Source organism: Acomys minous (genome assembly GCF_964271855.1).
Source record: "Acomys minous genome assembly, chromosome: 12".
Taxonomy (NCBI): domain Eukaryota; kingdom Metazoa; phylum Chordata; class Mammalia; order Rodentia; family Muridae; genus Acomys; species Acomys minous.
In genome coordinates, this window is record NC_140493.1 from 100,096,820 (window position 1) to 100,124,243 (window position 27,424).

Below are 27,424 nucleotides of genomic sequence, written 5' to 3' on the forward strand. Positions count from 1 at the left end.
AGTCTTATTTCTATGAACCGAAGAAACCCTGAGAAGAATCCCCGGGGGCTGACTACAAACATGAAGCTGTGTAGGTGTGCTGGCTCCGCCCTCCTGGTACCTTGGGCTTCCTGGAATCCCCACCCACTCTCCCTGGGATGCTGACAGGAATTATCTACACTATCCAAGGCAGAGATTGTCTATCTATCTCTTTCATTCTCAGTGTGCAATCAGGACATGGCAACATACCTTTTCTGGAAAAGTCATCAATAAGACCTACTGGGCTGCAACTAAATACTGAAAACTGGGTGATGACACAGAAAGAGAAGGAGAGTCAGCTGCTTCAGGGATGTGGAGCCCTTAGGTTTTTGGTTCACAGCGCCCCCTGCTCAAGACGCTGCACTGGCCAAGGCTTGGCCATGGAGACTTCTGAAGTTGTGCTATTTGTGTCACTTGGGTTAACCAAGACCTATCTATCTTCAGGTACCACAAGATGAAATTGGAGGATGATGGTGCCAGGGCCTTGGAAAGTCTATGAGTAACAAGGAATGTGTGTGGGGTGAGCACACACTGGGCTTGGGCTCTGGTTTTGGCTGTACCCCAAGCTGGCTTTTCTACCTTGGAAAGCTAATTTGTACTCTCTGATGCCATCTCTTACCCTACAAACTAAAGGGGTGACTTAAGTCAGACAACAGACAAGGACAGCTGCATCTCTGCTAAGGTAAGGCCAGGGTCCTGACGTCATCCATCCATTCTCCTCCTTCCAGGAAGAAGCCCCAGATACGCAAAATCCAAGGAAGAAAGAATCCAGAAAACAACAAAAACAATGGCTTGGGTCAGTGGCTTTCAAAATAGTTTAGTAATGCAGTCATTTGTCTTTCAAATGATACCTAAAGGAGACTCCTAATATATAAAACAAGAAGGATGCTAGTGTCAAAAATTTAGCTAATAAATTCAAATTTATGAAGTTAATTTGTTACATGGACATTCAAGGGTAACCAGGGAACAAAACCCAGGTGTTTGGGAGGCAAATTAGTGTCTGCCGTAGTAAAAATACCTCCCCAAAAGTTTGTGTGCTGGAAATTTCACCCCCAAAGTTCATAATGGCAATTGTAGATAAATAGTATCTGAGGTCATGAGCATGATGGTGAGCATCTCCTATGGTCCCATTATGGCTTCATAAACAGAAGAAAGCTCTCACCTGGCCTCCCAGTTACTTTCCCATAGGAGGCCCTCCACCATGTTCTGATGTAGGAACAAGGCCTACACTCCGTGCTGGTGCTTTGTTCTTGGAGTCTCAGCCTCCAGAACTCTGAGATTAGATAAACCTTCATTCTTCATAATGTACCCCGCTTCAGGTAATTTGTTACAATAGCAGAGAATGGGCTTGAAACTGCCTCAGGCAGTGCATCTGTCTCTGCATTGTATTAAAATCGCTCAACACCCCGAATCTTTAACTTCATCCAGAAGAGAATAGGCAAGTGGGAACAGTATGGAATGGCACACCTCCCCACCCAGCAAACGTCTCAGTGGAGAGCGAATGATGGGGGAACTTCATGCCACTTGAGTAGGGCTGGCAGTATAAACTTCTCAGTGTCTTGCTAACTTTGTCAAAGCTGACAGATATGTAACACATATAAGTGTTCATTTTTGCTTAAAAACGGTTTTAAGCATTTATTTACTGTGCTATTTAGTGTGTATGTGTGACCCCTGCCCTGGCCACAGCACACATGTGGAGGTCAGAGGGCAATCTGTATGAATCTATTCTTTCGTGCCATCGTGTGGATGACAGAGATTGATGCCAGGTTGTCAGGCTTGGTAACAAGCACCTTTACCCACTGGACCATCTCTCCAGCCTCGCTCCAAGCTTTAAAATAGCTAAAAATACGTTTACAAATGTACTTAGGATTGCCATTTTTAGAACCCCTGAAAATGATGTGTTTGGAATCTGTGGGTTTCTTGAAGCACAGAAGCCCCTGGCATCAACCGGCACACCTAGGTAAGCGGGACAAATCCTGGGTTCCACGGCTCAAGTGTCCATATGCCCTAACTTACGTATAGCGCTGTGTAGACTCCGTGCAGGAGACAAAGCTCTGTGGTCAGTCTAGTCCTTAGGAATAAATGAGAACATGTTGTTGTTTTGCTAATGTTTATTAAAAACACAGGCCTAGTGGTGGCTGCCTTTCATGCCCTAAAAGTATACATTTTTCTTTAAGTAACTACCACAGGTAAACCTGTCCCTTGAGAATTAGCAAAACAGAGTTTCTGGGGCTGTTCTTTTCTTTCCTTGGGTATTGGATGAGGATGCATACAAGACTGAGGAGGAGGAGGAGGATGGAAATGGCCTCCTTCCTCCACGTCAGTGGACCTCTTGGTGCCACGCATAACTAGACCACTTTAGACTCCATTGGTTCAGTAACAAGCAGGGTAAGTGAGCTCAAGACGCTACCCTGGTTTTCATGCTTACTTGAGCTTCAGTTTTAAGGAGAAGCCTGCTGGATTTTTCCACAGTCCACCCACTAATTAGAGACATGGGAAGATAATGACTATGGTTGCTTAGCTTAGTTTGAAGCCAACCAAATGTGGAATCTGGAGGTGGGGAGTATTCTGTGGGGTTTGACTAGCCTGCATTTTACAAGGACTGAAGATTCCTCACACACACACACACACACACACACACACACACACACACACACGAGACAGTGCCCACTAACTTCATTTATAAACCAAATTACTTTTTGGGGGGTCCATAATTAGACAAGCGGTTATGATAAACCAGACCCTGGAGAAGGGGGCAGTTCATATTTTGAGCCTTGTCTTTATCTGAGCCAATTCTCTCCATTGGTGAGCTGCTGTTGGTGACGTCTCTGAAACCTTGGCACTGAGCAAACCCAGACATGAGCTGCAGAGCCTGGCCGTCTACTGGAAAAGAAAAGTTACTTACTGTCACATTTCATCCCCTGGTGGATGAGTCCATAGAGCAGGGACCCACAGTGGTCACAGAAGGTAGGGCTTCCGTAAGTGTGGATTTTGAACTTGTGCTTGCTCCTGGGGTCCTGGAGAGAGAACAGCATTCATTTCAGGTTGACAGGGCTATACTTTTGGTTACACCAAGCTCACACCTTATCTGCATTGTGCAGTTTGGCTAGTGCCCAGCTGTACTGCTCCTTAGAGTAAGAGGAGTGAGCACACATACACAGTGTGTGCATGTGTGAACCATATCACATTTTTATATAGCAAATGCTTGTGTTTCCCCCACTTTTAAACTATATAATCTGTACATAGCCAATGACAAGGTTTCCACGAAAGTTGTCACTTGAAGCCTACCATCATCAAAGCCTGGGAGGGGGCATGTTCAGTGTCTCAAACTATTCCTGTCTCTGTCCTCCACCACCCCCACACTCCCCACACCACAGCACATAGCAAGGTTATGGCACAGCAGAGATACAGAATCTGGCATTTTTATGAAGCTGAACCGAGTGACCTAGGATCTGCATCCTTTGGAAAATCTATGGTCTTCCAGAATCCTGATAGGCCGTGGAGACAGATAGACCCTGAGATTGACATGACCTGTTGATTGAATGATTATGATTACTTTTTAAAAGTCATAGGTTGGAAAAGTCTGGAATGTTTTAATCATGCAGAAAAGTTTAAAGAACAGCAAGCCAAACACTCACAGATGTCTCCATTAGCTGTGGTAAAGGCCAACATGTCTCCTTGCTCCTCATTATAATATTGTCATTGTCATTTTACAGAGATGGTAATGACCCCCTCCCCCAGAGCCATGGTTCAGAGATGTTGGAGCTGGGACCTGACCACGCAATTCTTATTATACAAGCTTTTAGGTGTCTATCGGCGCGAAGAGCTGGTTCTTGCCCTCTTTCAAACTTCTAGAGCTGTACCTCATTTTTTTTGAGTGGGGGTATAGACATATCTTTTTGGAATGCATCCACACTCATTTAGTGACATGGTTTCTGCGGCTACAGTGGCAGAGTGGAAATGGGCCACAAAGCGGACAGTAATTACTACTAACTCTCATAAGAAATGTTTGCCCATCCCAGCTTTAGGGCAACAGGCTGCACCTAATAGGGTATCAGCTAGAGCGATTACAAATGCAGTACCTAGATGCTCTTGTGGTCTGACACCCTGGGGAGTGTGACTCTTGGCCTCTTGGTGCCATTCTCCCTTTCTCCTTCCCTTGCCTTCTCTCTTCTCTCTCTCTCTCTCTCTCTTTCCTTCTCTCCCTTCCTCACATTATTTGGATATAGAATTTCACTATGTGGCCCAGGCTGGCCTCAAATACAAGACCCTTTTGTCAGCTGAGTGACGGGATTGCAGGTACACGCCAGCCTGCTCTGTTCCAGTCTGTGCTTGAGCAGGCCACGGAAGGTTATGCCAAGGTTAGAAGATGCAGACTCCCTGCTGTAGAAGGTCAGTTCACAGACAGCAGGGCCTGACACTAGTAGCCAAATACCTGTGTTGATGACCAGTAATATTATTTTGTTTTAAAACTTATTTATTTATTTATGTATTCTCTCTCTCTCTCTCTCTCTCTCTCTCTCTCTCTCTCTCTCTCTCTCTCTCTCTCTGTGTGTGTGTGTGTGTGTGCGTGTGCGTGCGTGTGCATGCCTGAGTGCCTGCGTATGTCACCTTGAATGTGTGTGGAGGTCAGAGGACAACTTCTGTAAGCTTGGTTTTCTCCTTCCACCACGTGATTTCCAGAGATCAAACTCTGGTCGTAGGTGTAGAAGCAAGCACCTCACCTACAAAGCCATCTTACTGGCTCATGACTAGCAATATTCTTGAAGCAAGCCACTATCTGGCCTTCTAAAGGCCCCTCTCAGGTTGTAAGATATCTCATGCCCTTGTGGGAGCATTTTCCCTAAGCTATGGAGACGGAGAGGGGAGCAGCCCCTGACATTAGAGCAGCTGATCAGTTGGTCAGATGTCTGAGACTCAGGGCAGGATCAGGTTAGCATCAGCACCAATTATCTGGACCCGTGTTGACAGTGAAGGTTGTGTCCTACAATGTGGAGGGCGAAGAAGATGCTGGGGGAGAGAAAGCAGCCAGGTTCCCTGCAGAAATGTGGCATCAACCACTGACAGCAAATCAAGAGTGACGGCTCACCCCAAACTCTCTGGAGGACGCACAGGGCGGTCAGCCCTGGGGTGGCTGTGCTGCTAGCTGACTGTCATACAGATCTCTGTTGACGTGGCACACGGGCAGTAGGCCTCCTTTTCAGGAAAACCTAACTCTTACTCATCCGGCACCCATACGGCATCTCCAGGCTCTAAGTGTTGGGAGATGTAGAAAGAGAGGAGGCCTACTTCTTTTGTATGTATCTGGAGAGCCACCAAGTCGCAGAGTCCTTCACTACCCAAAGTGTGGCCCTGGATCCTGCTTATGAATCACAATGACCATATGTGAACTCTAGCAGCATATGAGCATATGCAAAGGGTTTATAAGCTGACAAGAGCTGGGCAAATATAAGAAGCTGTTATTGTATTAGCCAGAGAAAGAAACTTCATGAAGCCCAAGGCTTCTCTAAAATACTGCAGTGGCTGCGATGGAAGGGTCAGGAGAGCTGGGTGGTTCCAGGGTTCACTGGTGATCAGAGTAGAGGCCACACAGGGAAGGTTTCTCCTGCCCTGTTTCCTGCGCTCTGAGTCTAGCCCTCCCAGGAAGTTCCTTGGCAATCACCCCCAGGTGGTGAATTTGAAACTCCTTGGTGGCCCAGATTATCCCATGCGTGGTCCAGACTTAAAGGTCAGGATGACGCTATTGCCTGCAGAGAAGGGGGAGGCAGGAACATGGAAACTCACTCACCCGGTGTAATGAGCCTGACTGGGTCTGACAAAGGAAACCACCTTGTTACCTAAATGGGACTCACAGTGCTGTGTATGCAGAAGGGCACTGAGCAGAAGCTCTCCCAGGCTGTCTGCATCTCTACCATAGCCACTGACGAGCAATGCGTTTACCCTGTCTGCGCCTCAATTTCCTCCTCTGGATCCTGGACCGTGGGGGGTGAGAATAGCGTTTTAATTGAGATTTCATCGTGCGCCGAGCTTGTCAGGAGGTGCCCAGTGCCTCTGAGGGTGGAGAAGTAGAGAGCAAAGGAGGGAGGCGCGGCTGCTGCTAAAATTAAAGTTGGAAACAACTGCGCTAGATGGTCTCTTCAATTCTGTCTTGATATTTAGAAGAAGAAAACACCAACAAAGCCCTTTTTATTTTGAAATCATTTAGGACTCACAGGAATGTGCAAAACTAGTACAGCCTGTTCCTGTGAGCTCTTCACCCAGTTTTCCCCAGGGAGAACATTTTACATAACAGCATGTTAGCAGAGTGGGGACTCTGCTGCCACCCTGCCACCAGCTGACTTGCAGGCGTCCTAGGGTCTCTAGGTTTTCTGGGCAGAGTTCTAACAAGAGGACATTCACTGCACAGCATATGAGTTAAGTAAACTGTGCACTGGGTAGGGAATGCAGCCCTGTTTGCTGAGCAAACAGCAAGAAGAACAGCAGAGGAACATCCGCCGCCGCCTGTCCAGGCGACCCATACAAGAGCTCACGTGGTGAAGGGGATGAGGAGGGTGGCACCAAAGATCTACCCAAAAGCAGAAGCAGAACGTTCCTCTCTAAATAAAGTGAACACACACCATGTGTCTCAACTTCCGGGACCAATTCTTAGGAACAAAGTCATTTTGAATCTCTGGCCGAGCAGAGTGTGCTCAGCCGGGTGTGCAGCCAAGCCTGGGTCGTGGAGAGGCAGCGGGTCTTCCAGGTGGAGAGGCGTCAGCCACAGGGGAAGCTGAAGCCTGTGTGTGCCCATGTCTAAGTGTTGCAGGTCCTTGGGTCATCGGCAGCCTTGGGGCTCTGTCACACCCATAAGAGTTGGCACCTTCACCTGGTGGCAGCACCCAATGTATCTCATGTATGCCTTTGCCTGTGGTGGCTTCCACCTGCCATGGCCACCAGAATTCTGTTGGTACAGCTGACACGGGAAAGGCCACCGTTAGCTTTCAGAGGACACACACATACATATAGACTGACACTCTGTCTTTGTGTCTCTGTCTCTGTCTGTCTGTCTGTCTGTCTGTCTGTCTGTCTCTCTCTCTCTCTCTCTCTCTCAAAAACAAAACAAAGCAGTCTCAAGAAAGAGAGCTCTGCATTGTGATGGGACCAAGACAGACTCTAGAGTTTCAAGAATGGACTTTATCTCTGAGTGCCCTGGGAAGCAAGATGAGAAGGCAAAAGAACTGGAGGTTTCTCTGGGCCTGCAAAGCTCTCCTCTGGCATCATCTGTCTCTTGTATGGTACACCTTCATCAAACACAGAGCAAGTGCACATCAACTCCTACATCTGAGCAGAAGTGCGCTCTCCTCATGCTCTGCTTGAAGGGTCTAGAGAAAACTATCCCACGGGCAGTATGAGGCAAGCTCGGTCATGCACACAAAGGGGAGTCTGTTTTAGGGTGTGCCCCCCCCCCCCCGCAACCAGGTTAGTGGCCTTCTCCCTTTAGTGAGTGGCGTGTAAATGTTCCTTTTAACTTCCCGAGGCAGCCTCTGTTTGAGGGGAGTACAACGCCTGCTGTCCTGTATACGGGTCTGATGCTACGGTATAACAGGTTACGCAAATGCTCGACTCGGAAGCTTCTGCTGTACGTGTGGCTGTGGCGAAAACGGAGGCTTTGAGTACACGGAATCTCACTCACAAATCTAAATCTGGATTTCTTTCCAAAAAGCAACCGATGGAAAAAAAATATGCAAGTTCTATTGAAAGCATCTGCTAGCCTGTATCTTGTTTCTTAGTTCTAAAATATAGTAGCTCAATCAGCTTTCCCTGGAAAGCCTTTTTAACATTCCTATCAAGATGTTTCTAAGACTTCTTTCCCTTCTGTCGTCATCGCTGTCACCATCATCCATCATCATCATCATCATCATCATCATCATCATCATCATCATCATCATCATCTCCTCAAATTGGTTAAAAACAAGCCCTTAGATCTGTCCAGCATAGATTTTTGATGCTGATGGAGCTTTGGACTTCCTAGCTCTGTCCCTGCTGGACTCTCTGTCTCTACTGAAGGTAACGTGTTCTAGGAGAGTTTGCAATTGCAATCTCTGTCTTCAAGGATGGATAGTGGTCCATCCATGGGCACAGTAAAGCCTCTGGGGTTGGGTGGGGGGATGGACGCTCTCTGAGCTACAGGAGGCAGCAGCTGGTAAGGATGGAGATAAGGATGGGTCTATGTGAACAGACTCTCTTCATCTGATGAATAAGGAAGGCAAGCTTTGGCTGGTGTGTGTGTGTGTCTGTGTGTATGTCTGTGTGTGTGTGTATGTCTGTGTGTGTGTGTGTGTCTGTGTGTGTTCCCATCTTGCATTTTCTACCCATATCCGAATTTCTCCCACATGCCCTGGAGGTTTCTCAGAGGACTCAAATCCTGTCCTTGAAGGCCTCAGGGTCAGACTTTGTGAGTTTCCTGGGCAAGGCTGTTTTTAATCCAGTAGAGCTCTGGGGTGTGACTTCCTTGTGCGGTTCTTCCAAGCTGCTTCCTCTAAATACCAAGAAAAATTCCCTGCTCTTACCATCTGATGCATTCTCGTGAATCATACTTGGAAGCCAGGCTTGGGTCTAAATGTCACCCACATGCTGACTACATAAGCAACACTAAATACATCGCTCCAAGGGTAGAGCTGGAAGGATTGTTTTCCTTTTTTTTTTTTTAACTCCATGAGACAAAAGAAGAAGAAGGAGAAGAAGAGGAGGAGGAGGAAAAGGAGGAAGAGGAAGAAGAAGAGAAATAAAGAGAAAAAAAGAAAGAAAAAACATATTAAAATTTGTGTTTTGTTAACAAAAACTGCAGGTATTACCAAAGCCAGGGTGATTTTATATAATGTGGCTATTACTGTAACTATTACACCGTGTCTCACCTATAAGAAGGGCTGCTCTCCATAGCCTTCCTGAGAGGCTGTATCAGTCTGGCTCTGTCTCCATGGACATTTTAGAATGTACAATGCTGGCTAGGGGTGTATATAGCTCAGGGGTAAAGTTCTTGCCTAGTATACATAAAACCTTGGGTTCCAAGCCCACATAACACAACACTGCATGTAACTGCAGCACTCCAGGAGGAGCGGAAGTTTAAGATCAATCTCAGCTCTGTTGTACACAAAACAAAACATTGTCTTTAATCAGTCTGGTCTTGCTGTAGACATTGCCTATTTATGGAAAAACTCCCATTTCTAGTTACAGGAATTCCTCTTGCTTCTGTAAAGTAGCCACATTTCATTTTGATAAGTAGCAATCATCTTCTTTAAAATAAATTAAAATTTCTTTTTAGAGTTATTTTTATGTTTATGAGTTTTTTCCTGCATGTATGTATGTATGTGTACCACATGCATGCCTGGTGTCGGTGGACACCAGGAGAGGATGTTGGATTTCCCAGAACTGGAATTACTGATGGTTGTGGACCACCGTGGATGCTGGGAACTGATGGAAACTGAACCCAGACCCTCTGCAAGGGGACCAACTGCTCTTAACCACTGGCCCATCTCCCCAGCCCCAAATGCTAGTCATCTTTATAGCTGGGCTAACAGAGTAGGGTTCCTAAGATTCTGTGCCCAGGTGAGTAAAATGCTGTCATTAAACTTGAATCCACCAAGTCTTTAAAGTCCATATATCTCTCCCCCAGCAAGATAACTACTGAATACATTGCAGGATACTTTTAGTATTGAATACCATGTGACAGTTAGAGCAAATCAGCTAGCTTTTTCTGTAACAGCATGCACTGAGCACCAAACACTACAAAGACCACTGTCTGACAAAAAGAGCAAGTCACAGAATCAAACACAGGCTAAAAAGACATTTATGTCAGATCCAGAAATTTGAACATGACCCTTCCTCTGCATAGCGTGGCTTCTCTCTAGAGAGATTTGCAAGTGAAATGCCTCCGGGAAGCGTGGGGACGGACAGGTTCAGACATGAAAGGGAAAGGGTGCTTTGAACATTATCTGAGAAGATGTAGGGGAAAAGATGAAGTCATACAGTTTCCTTGCATCCAAAATGGTGGTGATACCCTGCTGCATACATTTGGCGACATCTCATCTGGCTCATGAGATGTCACTTTCACATTAGAGAAACTGAGGCAGTTACCACATCTGCTAATGAGTGGACTCGGCTGGCAGCTTCTCGAGAAACCTACCAAGAAGATTCCTACATGAGATAATCACAAGGGCATTTGGCGGCACAATCTATATCTTTAAAAAGTTATGCTGGGGGCCGGAGGGATGGGTCAGAGGTTAAGGACACTGGCTGCTCTTCCAGAGAGCCTCCATTCAGTTCTCAGTTACACAACTGTAACTGCAGTTCCAGGGGGATCTGACATCCTCTTTTGGCCTCTGTAGATGCTCACATGCATGTGCTCATACCCCACAGACACTGATGTATGTATGTATGTATGTATGTATGTATGTATGTATGTATGTCAATGTCCTATGCATTATAAACTTCAAGTTACCAAAGGATCATTGCTAGTCTATGGGATTCTGGTATTAAAACATGTTTTAAATGTGCAAATGTTTACACAATAAAGCCTAAGCAGTATTCATTTGAAAAATAAGCATACTTTTTGGCTATGCCACTTCATTTGACTTGAAAATTATCTGCTGGGTACCTACTCGCTGTCAGTGGCGAGCACCGAGTGGGAAAGACTCCAGTGGGCTTCCTGTCTAGGCAAGGATGAGATAAGCTATGCTGTATAAGCAAGCCACTCCTCTAAGTGTCAATAACTAAACAACAGTTATTTCTCTTCTTGTTGAGATCTTCCTGATAGAACAGCTCCTATCAGGGGTAGGCCCAAGTCTTCTGGCAGAAGATAAAGAGCAAAGGCAACACCACTCAAAGTCCCTTTGACTCCTCACCTACAAATGGAGCTATCATGTCTTCTCATATTTCACTGGCCCAAGTAAGACACATACACAGCGAAGCTGGGAGCCAGCAAGGTAGAGCCTATGTAACTTCTTCCCTAAGAATGGATAGCAAAGATTTTTGAACAGTATCACTACCTCCAAAGACCCTCAGCAGGTTTAGTCTCAACTTCCATTTGGTACTAGCTGGCAGAGTGTGACGGACTGGGCTTTGATGTCCAGCTTAGAGGCTGAAGTCCAAGTGAAAACGGCCCTAAGGTGGTGATGCTGAGTGAAACCACCATTCAGGTGTCACCAGTGGGCGTAGCAATAACAACTCATGTCCATGTCTCACTGCTTACTGCTTCATTCATTTCTCACTCAAATACCAGTGGCCCCAGGGCAGAGGCACTTACTGCTCATCCTGGGGGACCAAGGGATGTAGGGACCACTGCTGTGTGGGCTGAAACCATGCTCAGGGCAGAGGAGAATAAACACAAGCGGTATTTATACAGGTGGCAGGTTCACCTTGGGCAAAGCCTGACTCTATTTTTGTTTTTAAAAATTATTTATTTATTTATTCATTATGTACACAGTGCTCTGCCTGCACATATACCTGCATGCCAGAAGAGGGCATCAGATCACATTATGGATGGTTGTGAGCCACCATGTGGTTGCTGGGAATTGACTCAGGACCTCTGGAAGAGCAGTCCACAGGAGATGTTTTATTTAGAAAATAAATTTATTTTTTCTTGCATTTTTTATATTGAGTCCTCCAAAGACTAAATCATATGTATATTATAATTCTTTTCCAATTTAGTTAAGTATGTTGGCTGCTTTACCCAGGCTTATAATAACCAAGAATAGTAATTTGTATCAGGAAAGTATCATATTAAGATGTCATTAAAATAATTTTTATTTGGTAATAGCTTTGGATTCATAAGTTATAAGAACCATGTAGAGCTGTGGTCCTCAACCTTCCTAATGCTGCCACCCTTTAATACAGTTCCATAAAATTGTTTTCATTGCTATTCCATAACTGTAATTTTACTACTGTTATGAATTATAATGTAAATATTGGATATGCAGGATAGCTGATATGCAACTCCTATGAAAGAATCATTGGACCACCACCCCCCAAAGTGTTGGGACCCACAGGTTGAGAACCACTGATGTAGACAATTACAGAGACCTGTCCGCCCCCTGACCAGATTTTCTGTAGTGCTAAAATCAGAACCAGAAGCAGACATTGGTATAATGCTAAGGACAGACTTCACATGGACCACTGTCCACTTATTCTGAGCATAATTCCCAGGGGCTTCATCATAGTCTTGTGATACAGGGTTGTCTATCACCAGTTCCAGTGGGCTTTCCTCTTCCGCTTATGAGGTCTTTATCCCTACCTCATGACAAGCATCAGTCTGCTCACTATTAAAGTTTAATAGCATTTTTAAAAGCACCAAATAATGCCCATGCTAATTAGAGATCTGTTCGGCTCTACATTATGGCTTGAAAATAAAATAAAGTAACACAAAATAGGAGTACAGGGAGAATTCCTCATTACATAGACCCCTGACAGTCCCCTGTGAACGTGTGTCTTAAAACATTTATGGCCAAGTTTACTAGACTATTTGAGAATAACTCGGAGATAAATGGAAACACACTTACTCAGGAGTCTCTAAGATACCATTCTCTTTGCTAATCTGTAAAAGGAAGACTTGGGTCATTGTGTGAGAAGTCCTGCCACCGACTCTGTGATGGTCGGGGACAAGTTTTGAAGCCTAATATATTGTATTAGCAAGATAATGCTCCTGAGATTTTTTTTATGCTTATTTTTGTCATACACATGAAGTAAACATTAGTTGCACAAAGGCTGCTCTCATGCCTTGCTAATGGTGTTGGGAGGCTCCCCAGCCATTTGGCTTGTCCTTTTTTTTTTTTTTTTTTTTTTTTTTTTTAAAGATTTATTTATTAACTATGTATACAATGTATGCCTGCATGCACACCAGCATACCAGAAGAGGGCACCAGATCTCATCATAGATGGTTATGTTGCTGGGAATTGAACTCAGGACCTCTGGAAGAGCAGCCAGTGCTCTCAACCTCTGAGCCATCTCTCCAACCCGTAACCCTATCATTTTGAATGCAAAGTACAAATGGGAAGTTTCTGTTTTTAGAGATGTCTGCTTGCCCACAAAGATTGTTGATAGGTCCCTGGCTATTTTCCCAGAAGTAACCTCCCTTATAACAAGGAGGGAGGCATCACTTCTGAAGAGTATCTGATCTTTTTGGCTTTGACTTCACTTTAAAAAAAAATATATATATATATATACACACACACACATATATATACATACACACATATAGAGAGAGCTTATGGTAAAATATTAGTTATTCTTAAAATTAATTTTCAATTATTTACTAATATGCTCATTTATATAGGCAAATTATATTCTCTGCAAAAAACTAGATAAATTTTGCTCAGTTGATAAAAGCATGACTAAATTGGAGGAACCATAAATTCACATTTTTGTATGTTTAACTTAACAAAGATATTGAGAGACAGAAGCAGGAAAGTGGAGTATTTTCTGAGGAATTATACTTAGTAGACTGCTTTGGGGTTTTCTTAACCTAGCTGTTCAAATAGGTAGTTTCCGTGTCACCATAAAGCAGTGTCCCCTCTAACCATGTGACATCTCGTGTACAGGCGTACTATGTCTGATTTAGTCAAGCCCAAGTTCCCACATATTTAGGTTATTCCCACAATTTTCAAGCATCAACTCCAAGAGGATTTATAATCAGACACAGGACAAGAGCCCTGTCAGATCCTTGGGAGAGAGGCCAGGAATGGAAAGCTTGGGGCAAACTGAAGACTATATAAAATATTAAAGCCAAGCGCAACTCGTCTGTTAAGGCAAGAGGCTCTGCTTTTGATCCAGCTGCTTTCTTGGGGCTGGATGGGTACAGGCCCGGGGAGTGGGCTTGAAAGGTACCCTTCTTCCATGTGAGCTCAGATGACAAGCTACTCCTGGGTGCCTAGGACAGGCTTCCCAGTGTGCTAAGTGACCCCTCACACTGGTCAGACTTTTCTCCTCTCCATCCGTAGTGAGTTCCTGACCCTTTGAGAGGAGATCTGTTACATTTCCAGAACTTCCTTTTTTAAAAAATTTTAATTTCATCCTACCTTTTATTTCTTCACTTTCAAGGCGGGTCTTGAATGCAGCCCTGATATTTTTTTTTATCATTTTAAGACAGTGTCTCAAGTTGAATTCACTCTGTAGAAGGACCTCAAACCTGTGTTTCTGCTTCAACCTTGCTGGAGAATTTATCGTACGTTTGATTGAATGGAACCTTTCATTCCTTTTTGAAGAGCAGAAACTGAGAAACACCGAAGGTTCTCTCTTTTTTCCACCTTATGAGAGTGAACCCTCAACAAGTTGCTAGTAACCGATGATTGTCCCAAGCCATTAAAAAATACAACATCATGAACAGGCATGGTGGTGCACACCTTTAATCCTAACACTTAGGAGGCAGAGGCAGACAGATCTCTACAAGTTCCAGGCGAGCCTGGTGTTCACAGTAAGCTCTAGCTCACCGGGGTGACACAGATGTATTTGCAGCCTGCTCTGAGTTTCTTGGGCGCTTGGCATCGCACTGCTCGGCTTTGACCTTCACCCATGAGAAGCACTATCCCATATACAGGTTACCTGTTGTCATGCTTGGCTTCCGCATCTAACTTCCAACTTCCTTTCCTTGCTTACGTCTGAGCATTTGCCAGAGGCTGAGGGGCACGCACTCCTATTGCAGGGAGGCTGGCCTGGCGTCTTCCTCTTCCCCTCCTTTTTCTTAAACAATAGGAGACAACACTAATGCACTCTCCTCCAACTGTGACTTTAAATGCATCCTAAGAGATGCCTCCAGAACTCAATCTAAAACAGTGACAAAAATAGCGGTCCTGGTTGACATGCTCCGATCCCGCACCTGAACCCACTGGCACTGTTTGTTCATTATAAAATGCGAAAGCTAGCTTTCCAGGAGGTGCTCGGAAACCTTTACACATTTGGAATTCATTTTTTTTTTCAAAAGTAGAGCAAGTGCTTAGGAAACAGCACTGTTAACACACATTTACATCCACCTGTGGCAAACGGTTGTGTCTAACCATCTTGCTTCGCTTTCCCCTCTGCGGGGAGGGGGGGCTGTTTTGGGGGGAGGGGGGCTATAATGAAGTGGGGCGTGGCTTTAAATGCACTGGTATATATGCCGCTGAGGGTAACGTTCCTTTCATTTGGGGAGATGGAAATGCTATGACTGTTGATATTCTAAAATTTCCGTCTTTTCCCTACTAACCACCTTAGCCTTAGAAGAACTGCAGGTTTGAAGAGAAGGTGGAAATATAGTAAAAGCCAGAAGGTAACCTATGAGCTTCTGGAACTAACTGGAAGGCAGGCCAGGTCCACATGGCTACCTGAGGACCAGTGGAGGCACGTGGACAGTTTACTTGTCCATCCCCCATTTCTAACATGATGCTGTCAAAGGGGCAGGTCGGAAATGAGTCTGGGTAAGTTCAGAGCCCAGCCTCACTTCTGAAGGGCTTCATTACTTCCTTTATTTTCTTATCCTCATGCAGGGTCAGAGAAGGACCACCTCTGTCTTAAAGACAAAGGGAAAGAGACTAAGGAAATTAACTCAGCCAGGATGCACATCAATGATGTGCTAAGATTAGCATTTCAAGCCACATGCTTTTTACACACATTCGAACGCACATGGTGGCCAGCGGTTGAAACCATCAGGTGTCTTCCTTGATGATGTTTCACTTCATTTACCAAGGTCTCTCACTGGATCTAGAGCTAACAGACTTGACTGGTGTAGTCAGCCGGCTCACCCTAGGAGTACGCCCTGTCCACTTTCCAGGTGCCAGGATCACAGGCAGGTCACCACACCCTCCTGGCTTCTAAGTGGATACTGAGGATCTGAAGTCTGTTTATCCGCTGAGCCTTTGAGTCGGTTAATGAGCCCAGCCCTGAGCCAGATGCTGAGCCAACGGCAGATGCTCGGAACATGTTAGGCAGTACGGCTCCTGGTGATGCCAGGATAGAGGCACATGGCATAGACACCCTAGCTTCCTCTACAAGGAATTCAAACGGACACAGAAGGGTAGATCCCCCGATGCCAACAAGCGCCGTGCCATGACCCAGAAATAAGGACGGTGACATTACTAACTGTCCCTAGATCCCCAATCCTAGTCTTATGACTGTGTCCAACTTGGGGTAGAATGGCAGATACCCTTTAACTCCACTAGAGGGGAATAGAATGACATGAAGTGACGCAAGCCAAATCGTTTACAAGCTTGTCACCCCCAGAATGGAGAGGAGCCCTTGCTGTCAGGGGTCTGCTGTTGATCCGGGTTAGAGGTTAATCCGGCCGAGATTTTCTTCAGTCTCCAAGGTACACGGAATTCGAACAATCAGCTGTTTCTGCAAAAGGCTTGTCCACTGTTTTCATTTTTTAAATTTAATTTTATTAATTTATTCATATTACATCTCAATGGTTATCCCATCCCTTGTATCCTCCCATTCTTCCCTCCCTCCCATTTTCCCCTTACTCCCCTCCCCTATGACAGTTCCTGAGGGGGATTACCTCCCCCTGTATATGTTCATAGGGTATCAAGTCTCTTCTTGTTAGCCTGCTATCCTTCCTCTGAGTGCCACCAGGCCTCCCTATCCAGGGGACGTGGTCAAATATGAGGCACCAGAGTTTGTGTGAAAGTCAGACCCCACTCTCCACTCAGCTGTGGAGAACGTCCTGTCCATTGGCTAGATCTGGGTAGGAGTTTTTCAACCAAAACTCACACCGTTTGTCAGTTAAACAGATGCAATGCCACAGAGAATCTACCTGGTGCGGGCGTGTGCGGGCGTGTTTTGTACATACAGAGGCGTAGGCAGGAAGGTAGTCTGTGGTAACATGGGAGACTTCCTCATGGTCTATAGAAGACGGAGAGTTTGCTTATTTTCAGTCACATTGTCCCAGTTCAGGCACCACTAGCTACGCGTGGCCTCTGAGCCCTTGAAATGTGCTGACTTCTGCACTTTGGCTGTAGGACACAGAGGAACTATGGATATTGGGATATTCGTCCCCCTTAGGTAGCTTTCAGTGCTATGCAGGTTCCTGAGGGAGGAACTACATTGACATTATCCCCACGATGGACCCTGCATCATGCTACAGTACCAACCTGCCAGGCAAAATGTATACCCTGGTACAACGTTAGCATGAGCATTATGGAATAACTAGGCATTTTCCAATTTAAGTTGAGGTCTTCTCCCCAGGAGGGAATTTCATGGCTGGTACAATAATCCTGGTCAAGAGCCCATGGCTGGGGAGGTCATGCGCAATAGGGGAGAACCTGCTATTGGTATTTTTGCTGAACAGCCATGCTGCCAAATTGTCTTGTCAATCTTTGTGTTTATACCTATGAACACAGCCTGCTCTCAGCCTTGGTCAGAGTTCTGCCTGAAGCAGCAGTCAGCATAGGGAGGTAGAACCGGCCAAAGCACTGGGGAGGAAAGACTCACTGCTCGCCCCCTAAATGGCACATCTGTATCACCCTCACTCTAGCCCCGCACATAAGCAAGGCTCAGGCGGCATCACGGAAGAGGAGGCGGAAAGAGCGTTGAAGCAAAGAGACGGGGCGAGTGCTCACCCGGAAGAGCCGTCTCCTCGACATAGCACGGCTGTTGTGCTGCACTCATGAACTCGCAGCCAGTTTGGCTGCCTGCTCAAGAGTGAGTCAAGTCAGGCAAACTCTCAACTAGATGGGGGGCAGTGCTCTCTAGGCCCTACCACCTACTGGGGAGCTACAGGCAGTTGATGGCTGCCAGCGGGGAGGAGGACCATTTCCCTTAGGCAGTGTGGCCACTGGTAGCTTGCCTGTGTTCCAGGGCAGTGGTTCTCAACCTTCCCAGTGCTATGGCCCTTTAATACAGTTCCTCATGTTGTGGTGACCTCCAGAGTTATTTTTTGCTGCTACTTCATAACTGTAATTTTGCTACTGTTATTATGAATCATAACGTAAATATCTGTGTTTTCCTATGTTCTTAGGCTACCCCCGTGAAAGGGTTGTTTGACTCGTGAAAGGGGTTGAGAACTGCTGTTCAAGGGGGTGCACACATGGGCATCACTCATTGGACATAGTGGGTTATTTAAAGAAAGAAAGATGATGATGATGATGATAACGTGAAACTGTGAGGGGTGTGTGTGTGGGGCGGGGCAGATACAGGGGGTTGTTTCAGGAGGGAAATGAGGGATGGATACAATCATTTTCTATGTAAGCATGCATGGAGTTCTTAAAGAAGATAAAATTATTATACAAGAAGAAATGCAGTAACTTCTACTGGGGAACTGAAGTTTCAAATTTGTCTTTACTCTTAATTCAGGCAAATTTAAATAGATACAGGTGACTGCTGGCTCCTGAATGGAAGGTGCAACTTAAAGGTCTCTTTCCCCAAGAAGCTTGTTTGCTCACATTGGTGGTCACTTCCCCTCCTCCTTTGCCTATCCGCTATGATGGTAGAGATGGACTTTTAACCCTGTATTGGACGGCTCTGGCTGGGTGTCCCTTCATGCTAAGGCCCCACCCCTAGTCTGAGTCCGACGGCTATTCTCGGTTGTCAACTTGACTACATCTGGAGCGGGCTACAATCTGGAAATGGAGGGCACAGTTGTAGAAGATTTTCCCACTTGGTTTGAGGTGGGTGAATCCACTTTTACTCCAGACCTTTGAGGCGGGAAGACACACCTCTAATCTGGCCTATACCTTCTGATGGAAGTCTATATATAAAGACATAGAAGAAGGAGGCTTCTGCTCATTGCCTGCTTGCCCTCACCTTGACAGCATACGCATTCCTTTGCTGGCATCAGAGCCAACTTGTTTGGTACTCCAGCGTTTACTGAACACCAGCTGACACATCTGGCCTAATGGACTGAGAAACTAGTGAATTCTTCTTGGGCTTTTCTGTTCACAGCCATTGTTGGATTAGCTGGACTGCAGTCTGTAAGTTGTTCCAATAAATCCCATATATGGGTGTGGATTTATATATATGGATATATTGAATATATATTCTATAAGTTCTGTTACTGTAGAGAATAATACACTCAGGTATACTTTACTTCTCTATCCCTTTCTTTAACGCCTCTTCTCGTCCACTGCCTAGCACATATTACTCCCTGTCTCACTCCACTCCACACTTCCCACTGATTACTTAGTCCACCAAAATCTGACGAACTTCATTTGGGTAGGCTTCAAAGGATGGGATAATTAAGTAATTATACTGCTACCCATTTAGAAAAACCCTAAGCCTTTTATCTGACAAGGAACTGTATTTTCTGGTGCAAAGAGAGAGCGTTTCATTATTGTCTTATCAAAGAAATAGGGTGTGGTGAGGCTCTCTCAGCACTAGGACACAGGGAAGAGAAACACACAAAAAGGCTGAGTGTGCCATGGGCTCCTACACCAGCACCGTCCCAGGGAAGGGCAGCGTCTTCAGGTTCACTGAACTCAGCACCCAACAAGCATTATCCTGATACTTGCTTTTACAGGGGATGTTGATTTTCCACAATAAAAAAATAAAATAAAATAAAACCCACAATTCTTAGGAAGAATAAACATCACAGGTCAAATGTTATTACAATTCCTTTGAAAGTTCTTTGTAATACTGTCATTATGGTCTTGAGAACAGATTAAATGGAGTAAGCCATCTTCTGGGGCCTCCATCTGTTCTGCCGCGTTAAAAATTTTGGTTGTAAATATATCTGCAGTCGGCGTGCCTCTGCTGTTGTTGATCACATTTCTCAGATTACAGCTGGAGATGGCCATTGTCTGCGGGTAATTAGCTGTGAGCCACCCTGAATTCCTGAGGATCTGGAGGAGGGCTGCAGCTGCAATGCTGCGATTCTGTGTTCTGCTTCGTGTGAGTGCGTGTCTGTGCGTGTCTGCGCATGCATGTATGAGGGTCAGAGGTCAATGCTGGATGTCTCTCTCTCTCTTACACGCCTATGCACATGTAAGGTGTAGGGCGGAGGTCAGTGTAGCTTTATGTTGTTAAAACATGGTCTCTTCACTGAGGCTGAGTCTCGCCAGTTGGCTAGATTGGCTGGGCAGTGGGCTCCAGGATCTGTCTGTCTCTACCTGCTCAGTGCTGGAAGTGTAGGCGTGCATTACCACACCAATGTTTCACACGGGTGCTGGGGATCTGACTTCACAGCCTCCAGCTTGCCCAGTGAGTTCCTCATCACCTGAGTAGAATCCCCAGCCCTGTTCTTATTTTCTCCAGACCTTTCCATACTCTCTAAAGTTAGCTGCAAAGCCCTGCTATAGTGCAACACAACACACATATCTGAGGATCTCAGGTTACTGTGGCATGCCCACCCAGGTGGCTTCCAGTAAGACTGTCCTGATGACACCTGGGACCTTTATGTACCTCGAGCCAGCGGAAGCTCTGGCCCTTCCTTGTCACTCTGACAGTTCTATGACATTTTCAAGGAAAACACCAGGCCAGCTATAGCTTATCTGCCTGCAAAGTGCATCCTGCTGTGTCAACCAAATCTGTATTATTAACAGGGTTCTGCTCCAGTCTCTCCAACAGGCACTTGCACGCGCGCGCACACACACACACACGTAAGGAAACCTAGTTTTAGTGAAGATGTGAGAAGAGCTTTATTTATCTGTTCCCTTCCCTTCCCTTCCCTTCCCTTCCCTTCCCTTCCCTTCCCTTCCCTTCCCTTCCCTCCCCTCCCCTTCCCTTCCCTTCTCTTCCCTTCCCTTCCCTTCCCTTCCCTTCCCTTCCCTTCTCTCCCCCCCCTTCCCTTCCTCCCTCCCTCCTGGCCTCTCCTTGAGACAGGGTCTAGGCTGATGTGGGAGTGCCTAAGTCTGCAATGTAGGCTGTCTTGACTCTCACAGCAATCTTCCTGCCTCAGCATCTAGAATGATGCAATTATAGGCAGGCACCACCATGCTCAGCTAGACTTCTATTGCTTTTGTTTGTTTGTTTGTTTGTTTTGTTTGAGACAGGATTTCTCTGTATAGCCTTGGCTGTCCTGGACTCACTTTGTAGACCAGGCTGGCCTCGAACTCACAGAGATCCGCCTGCCTCTGCCTCCCTAAGTGCTGGGATTTCTACTTCTTATGTGGAGGAAATAACCCTCCTGATGAATTTTAAGTAATCTAGGTGGTTAGGTTTAATTGACAGCAATAGGCTTTGCAATTGTAAATTTGGAGCAAAGAATGCATCTAAGTACAGAGATGAAGGGCAGTTTGCATGTCCCTAGAGAAGAAAGAATTATATTTTAAATGCCCCAGTAGTTAAAATTGTGGTGTTGATTAGTTTCTAAGGGACACATACAAAAAGACAACACCCTGGAATTCCAGATCTTAGATTGTTCCCAGCGACAATGCCAATCTAATGTAACTCAACACCCAGCCGTTCTCTTCATTCTGCTGGGTCCCTGAACTTCCAAACTATGATTTTGGCTGGGACAGCTCAATGAACCCAACAGAGAGGCCCTCTCTTCTGGCGTTGACCGTGAAGGTCAAGGCAAGTCTCCCATCCAGGATGGTCAGCTCCTCTGCAGATGGGCTCTTGGCGGGTAACATTGATAGGAGTAGGTGCCAAGTATGCGAAGACTGAGTCTCTGAAAGAGTGGCTGAGCTCATGCTGGTGATGGATAAAGTCTTATTTCCAGCCTCTTGCCAGAGGTCAGCTTCATTGTGGTACTTCAGAGCTGAGTTATTTTCAGATGTTGCATGATAAAATGTGTTCCAAGCCTCAAGGCTATTTTGTTAGCTGGGAGATCTATTCCCTCTCACAAAACATGCACCAGATAATTAAGACAAGGATGGGACTGGAATTGCAGGTCCCCGGGGACAGGAGTATGCATACATTTCCTGAGGCTTTCTGACAGCGAGTCAACTGACCAGCAGGACCACTGCCGATGTCCTTAGTTTGACTTCTAGGGTCCCTTGGGGCTGGGGAGGTGGCTCAAGGGTAAGGTGCTTTCTGTGCAGAGGTGAAGCTGCCATTTCATGAGGACCTAAGCGCTGATCCCCAGCTGCACTTAATGGGAGCATAGTGGCACGCTTTTGCGACCTCCTGAGCTGGGGGGGGGATGGAGACAGGAGCATCCCTGGAGCTTGCTGGCCAGCCAGTCAGGCTAAGGCACTGAGCTTTGGGCTCCATGAAGGAGCTTGTCTTAAAGAAATAAGATGGGAGCAATAGAGGAAGACACACACACACACACACACACACACACACACACACACACACAGAACCATCCAATGAACACTGTTTTTTAGCCTTCCCACAGCAAACACTGCTGGTCCTCTGACCCAAATACAGTCCTCTTGCTTTTCCTGTTATGAATATTTGTTGGAATGACAACAGGTCCAGCTGACAAAATATACTTCTCAGATTCCCTTACAGCTTCAGTTGGCACAGAGCATAGCTTTGGCCAACCAAAACCCAACACAAAGCTGTCGGGCGCTTCCGGAAAAGCTATATTACCCAGATACCGGCTCTTGTTACTCGTCTCTGCCTGGCTGGAGGTGAAGCAGCCACTTTGTGACCAAAGACAGCCCCACTTTCCTCTTTTTTAAATGGAGCTTTGTGGCAAATAAAAGGGGTGGTGGTGGTGGAGTTTTCATCGTCTCAAAAACTAAACTAAACTAAAAACAAAACAAAACAAAACAAAACAAAACCACAGGCTCCTGCTTTCCAAAGAGTGTATCCATGGTGTTGGCCTTAATTATTAGAATGAAGCCTGGTGGACAGCTTCTTTCACTGCTGTTTGGATAGCAGGGTGACACAGAGCCCTGGGGAGCAGCTGGATATTGGAAGGCCAATTGTAGTGAGACTGTTGGTTTCTTCTAAAACACAGCAATGTTATGGGAGAACGTTTTTGCTTTGATCCTAGGAGTGGGATATGGGGCTGCTTCAGATTGTCCACAGCAGCAGACTATGAGTTAGTTACCTCTCGCTCTGGCAGGGGCGTGGTTTTGCGAGCTGCAGATAGTTTCTGCCAGTGTATGATGTTTGTAATCCTGGGGACTCTTGAGAGGGTATATAAATGCTAGAGCCCCAAGGAGGGCACGGCTGTTGCTGCTGCTGCTGCTGCTACTGCTGCTGCTGCTGGTTGTGGGTTGTCAAGTGGTCATATGCAAAGAGATGAGTAGAAGAAATTGGATTATCTTGTCAGCGAAGATCAACCCTGCCCCCAAGGAACTCCACGCCCCTAAACAGCAGAAAGTAGATGAATGATATTGATGCCCCTTGCCCCTCTAGCCTTCTTTCTCTCCTGCTTAGTGTTGGGGGGTTGGAAAGGTGGTGAAGGGTGGTGGTAGATAAAAGAACCCCATATAGTAGTCAAAAGTCCAGCTATACCTAGTGGTCCATTCTCCACAGAAGAGATGCATATGGGTCTGTGATATGTTTGACTCCATTATGGCTACTGAGTTGCAAACACTAGCATCATATTCAATTTCCTGCATTACTTGCTGGCAAAGAGAGCCCAGAAAAACGATCTTCCAGAACTTCCCCGGGCAGTGTTATTCCTCCGATTTCTTTTCTCCTTCTCACCCTCTCAGAGGCTTAGAAGAGACAATAATAAACCTCTTCAGACGTCCGCTAATTAGGTTTTTGCCTTGAGACACTAAGTGGGGGAGAGAGAAGGGATTGGCTTCAACACATTTGAGCTTTGCCAAGAGCTGAGGCTCTGAGGCATTTGTAGGGCACTGCCATCCCTCGTGGGCTTTCACTTCACGGATGGAGATAATAATATGCCTTTGAGGGGTATATTATGCCCTTCTGTTGCATATACAAACCGGTCTTAATGGATATTTTTTTACAACTTCCCACAGGGAAAATAGGCCATATGAAAGTGCCAGGCATCCAACTGTCACTTCCTACCAGGGACAAAAAGGGGAAAAAAAATCAACAGCCCTACTTAGAGATGGCCGGTGATTGCACTCATGGCTAAAAGCCACTAATGCTTTCGTCTGTGCACTTGGCCTTGGGGCTTCCTGAGTCCTATAGTCACTTGGAATCCATGGTGCCTGCCAGACTCCTAGGCCAATTTGGAATAGTGTGTTTGGTCAGGTGGAGGAAAGACAGTAAGGAGAGACTCCCCTCTGCTGCTTTTTGCAAGCGGGGTTGACTCCCATAATGCAACAGTTCTGGGGACTCTGAACAGCAGTGACTTCTGCCTTTCTGCCCAACAATGTCCTGACCTGAGGTCCTCCAAGGACTGAGATTACAAGAGTGAACTCCAAGGACTACAGACTTGTTTCCCAATCTGAAAGCCTTTCTCACTCATGAGGGAACAGCACATGATATTTGGGGCTAATAATTCAATGAGGGGAATTTTACTCACATGGGTTACCTACTCCTTACCTATTTTCTAGGGAACTCTAAACGTCTCAGGAATGAGTAAGAAAACTATGAAGATGAATGGATGGATGGATGGATGGATGGATGGATGGATGGATAGATGGATAGATGGGTGGATAGATGGATGGATAGATGGATGGATGGATGGATGGATGGATGGATAGATGGATGGATGGATGGATAGATGGATGGATGGATAGATGGATGGATGGATAGATGGATAGATGGATGGATAGACAGAGGGATGGATGGATGGATGGATAGACAGCTGGGTGGCTGGCTGGATATATGGATAATTAGATGGATGGATGGATATTATATGGGTGGACAGATGGACAGATGGATGGGTAAAAGAAGGACGGGAAGAACAGGAGGCAGAAATGTTTATACTCGAGGAAGGTGGGCACAGCAGAAGTCTGTGTCCCAGCCTAACTGTTTAGAATGCAGGCCCGGCACACAGAAGGGAATGCCTCGCCTCTCAGAATACAATATCACTCCAGCCACCAACTGTTTTATTAAAATTTATGAGGAAGGTTTCAAATACTCCACTTCTTGTGATTTGTTGTTTGTTGGTTTTCTCCGAGGGCTCTGGAGCTTCCTCAAAACTATCCCTGGTATTAAAGGTTTTTGTTTGTTTATTTGTTTTGCTTTGGTTTTTACTTTTTTGGGGGAGGGGTTTGTTTTTTTCAAGACAAGGTTTCTCTGTGTAGCCCTGGCTGTCCTGGAACTCACTCTGCAGACCAGGCTGGCCTCAAACTCAGAGATCCACCTGCCTCTGCCTCCCAAGTGCTAGGATTAAAGGCAGCTGGTATTTTAAGATTTTAAGTCATGAACTTAAAATTACAATAAAAAATGTATAATTAACGGTTCCTAATAGTCTCTCTCTCTGTGCACACATATGTATCTTCATATGTGAAAATGTACATAGAAATGAAAAGCTTAGAGAAGTAAATGAATGGGCACACGAATTAAGTCCTATTTAATGGAGGCAATCTCAACGTTGTCCTTACAAGGCTCTTGTAAGAGTGCGCTGAGACAATGGAGTTATCCTCCACTTAAATATTGCTATGTTGTCTTCTGATCTTGACCGTGTCCGTCATGAGTGGAAATTCCAATTATCTGATTAGAACTTCAGTGACCATGGAGAGCTTGGGATGGTACAAGTTCAGACCTAAATTATCCCGTGCCTCTGAATAGCCACGTAGTGCTGTCCTCTGTGTGTACGTCGACAACTTTGTGACCATTAGGCACAATCCTTTGGCAGGTACAGACTCCCAGCTCTCACCAACCAAAAGGTTGAGCATGCCATCAGATGGCACCTGAGGTCTAGAGCAGAGATTCCTGCTGTTGCTTTTACCTGCCCGATGTCCCCACCAGTGTATTTTTAAAGTATCTTGATTTTTGTCTTGATTCATAAAACTACTTCCACATTGGAACATGAAATTTTAGGTCATCTAAATCTCTGTTCTCAGGCCATGGTCTCCAGGATAAACTACCCCTCATCCCCTAAGAGGCAAGAGTTAGGCTTAGGGGTCAATACCATAAAATAATGTGTTTTGTCCCAGAAAGTTTCTTGAGAATATGCCCAGATGGCCCCTCCAAGGCCTGTCAAAATCTCATCACTGGTCCAAAGCAATGAGTTGCAAAGTAAGCCAGTTACAGAAATGCTTTACTTGAAAATGTTCTATTTGCCAGGAGGGCTTTGCAGAGGAAGACCTGGCAGGCAGCAAACAGTTCCATGGAATGCCTGCCCAGCTTCAGGAAGGGTTCCCCCCCCCAAAAAAAAAAATTGAGTTTAAACAATTAGCCTGTAGTGGAGACAGCCAGGAAGCCACCTTGGTTCCTTCCTTATTTGGCTCTGAGCTTCCACAGCTGGAGGCTGATCAGCTGTACTGGCAACTCCAAGCCAGCCTGTTCGTAATTCACCAGGATGATTGGAAAAGGCCCATTAGGGACAAACCGTGGCCGTTCCCTGGTTCTCCATCAAATTTGCTCTCTGTTTGATCTCAATGGCCCTGTAATCTTCCCGCTTTGATAACATCGGAGCTGGTGTAAGTGAGGTAACTACAGACGTCTGGGGGTGGACAGGTGAGGGCCCTTCTGAAGACTAAAGTCTAGCTTCAAACCCAGCCAGTGATCTGAGAGAGGGGAAAATGCCACCAAATGAAATTACAGACAAGAAGGAAACAGCCTGTACGAAGATAGGTCAAAAGAAATGAAACCGCCCCGAGGTTCCACTCTGAGGAGCGAGTCCATCATTCTGTCCCCACCAGACCCTGAGATAAAGCGGCTGCCTGAACAATTGCTGCCTTTGATCTTGGGTCCTTGCATTTTTCATCAGGAAAGAAACCGAGGCTGACATGCTATAATGCACTTCCTGTCACTTCTTCACAGGCCATATTATATAAATGTTCTGGTTAATCGGAATTATTAATAAGAAACTTATTTATTTATTTTTAATCTCATGAGCCACACCAGTCAGGGTTATCTAGAGTAATAGAACTTACAGACTGAATCTCTCTTTCTATATACAAAGGGGATTTATTGGAATGACTTAGAGGCTGCAGTTCAGCTAATCCAACAATGGCTGCCGATAAACAGGAAGTCCAAGGATCTGGTAGTTGTTTAGCTCATGAGGCTGGTTGTTCAGGATAGCATAGTTCAGTATAGGCTCTAACGCCAGTGAAGGAATGAACTTGCGTGCAAGCAGGCAGAAAGCAAACGTTCCCTTCTAAGTCCTGATACAGGCTTCCTGCGCAGGGCGTGGCCCAGATTCAAGGTGTGTCTGCCCACCTCAAGGTCTGGCTGGATTAAAGGCATCTAGAAAGATCTCGATTAAAGCGGTAGCTTCCTAACTCAAAGACCACGATTAGAAGTGAATCTTCCTACTTCAAATTAAGCAAAACATCCCTCATAGGTGTGCCCTCCACTTTGGGGTTTTAGTTACAGATGTAGTAGAGTTGATGACCAAGAATAGTCATCACATGGGCCATTCAGTGCCCTGTTCCTGGTTTTCCAACCTGTGACCCAGCCACACAAAAGCTTATGTTCTTGTTCTCACCAAGGGGCTGATCGTGCCGCATATATCACTAGCAATCACTGGGAGTTT

General features: G+C 45.7%; 1 protein-coding gene across 1 annotated transcript in view; it reads right to left on the reverse strand.

Moving 5' to 3' along the window:
- PRKCA (protein kinase C alpha) overlaps positions 1-27,424 on the reverse strand; it is a 399,124-nt gene that overhangs the window by 119,465 nt on the left and 252,235 nt on the right. The window contains exon 4 of the mRNA XM_084751384.1: positions 2,924-3,035. Coding sequence (XP_084607510.1) covers positions 2,924-3,035 — 112 coding nt within the window. The remainder of the gene's footprint in view (positions 1-2,923; positions 3,036-27,424) is intronic.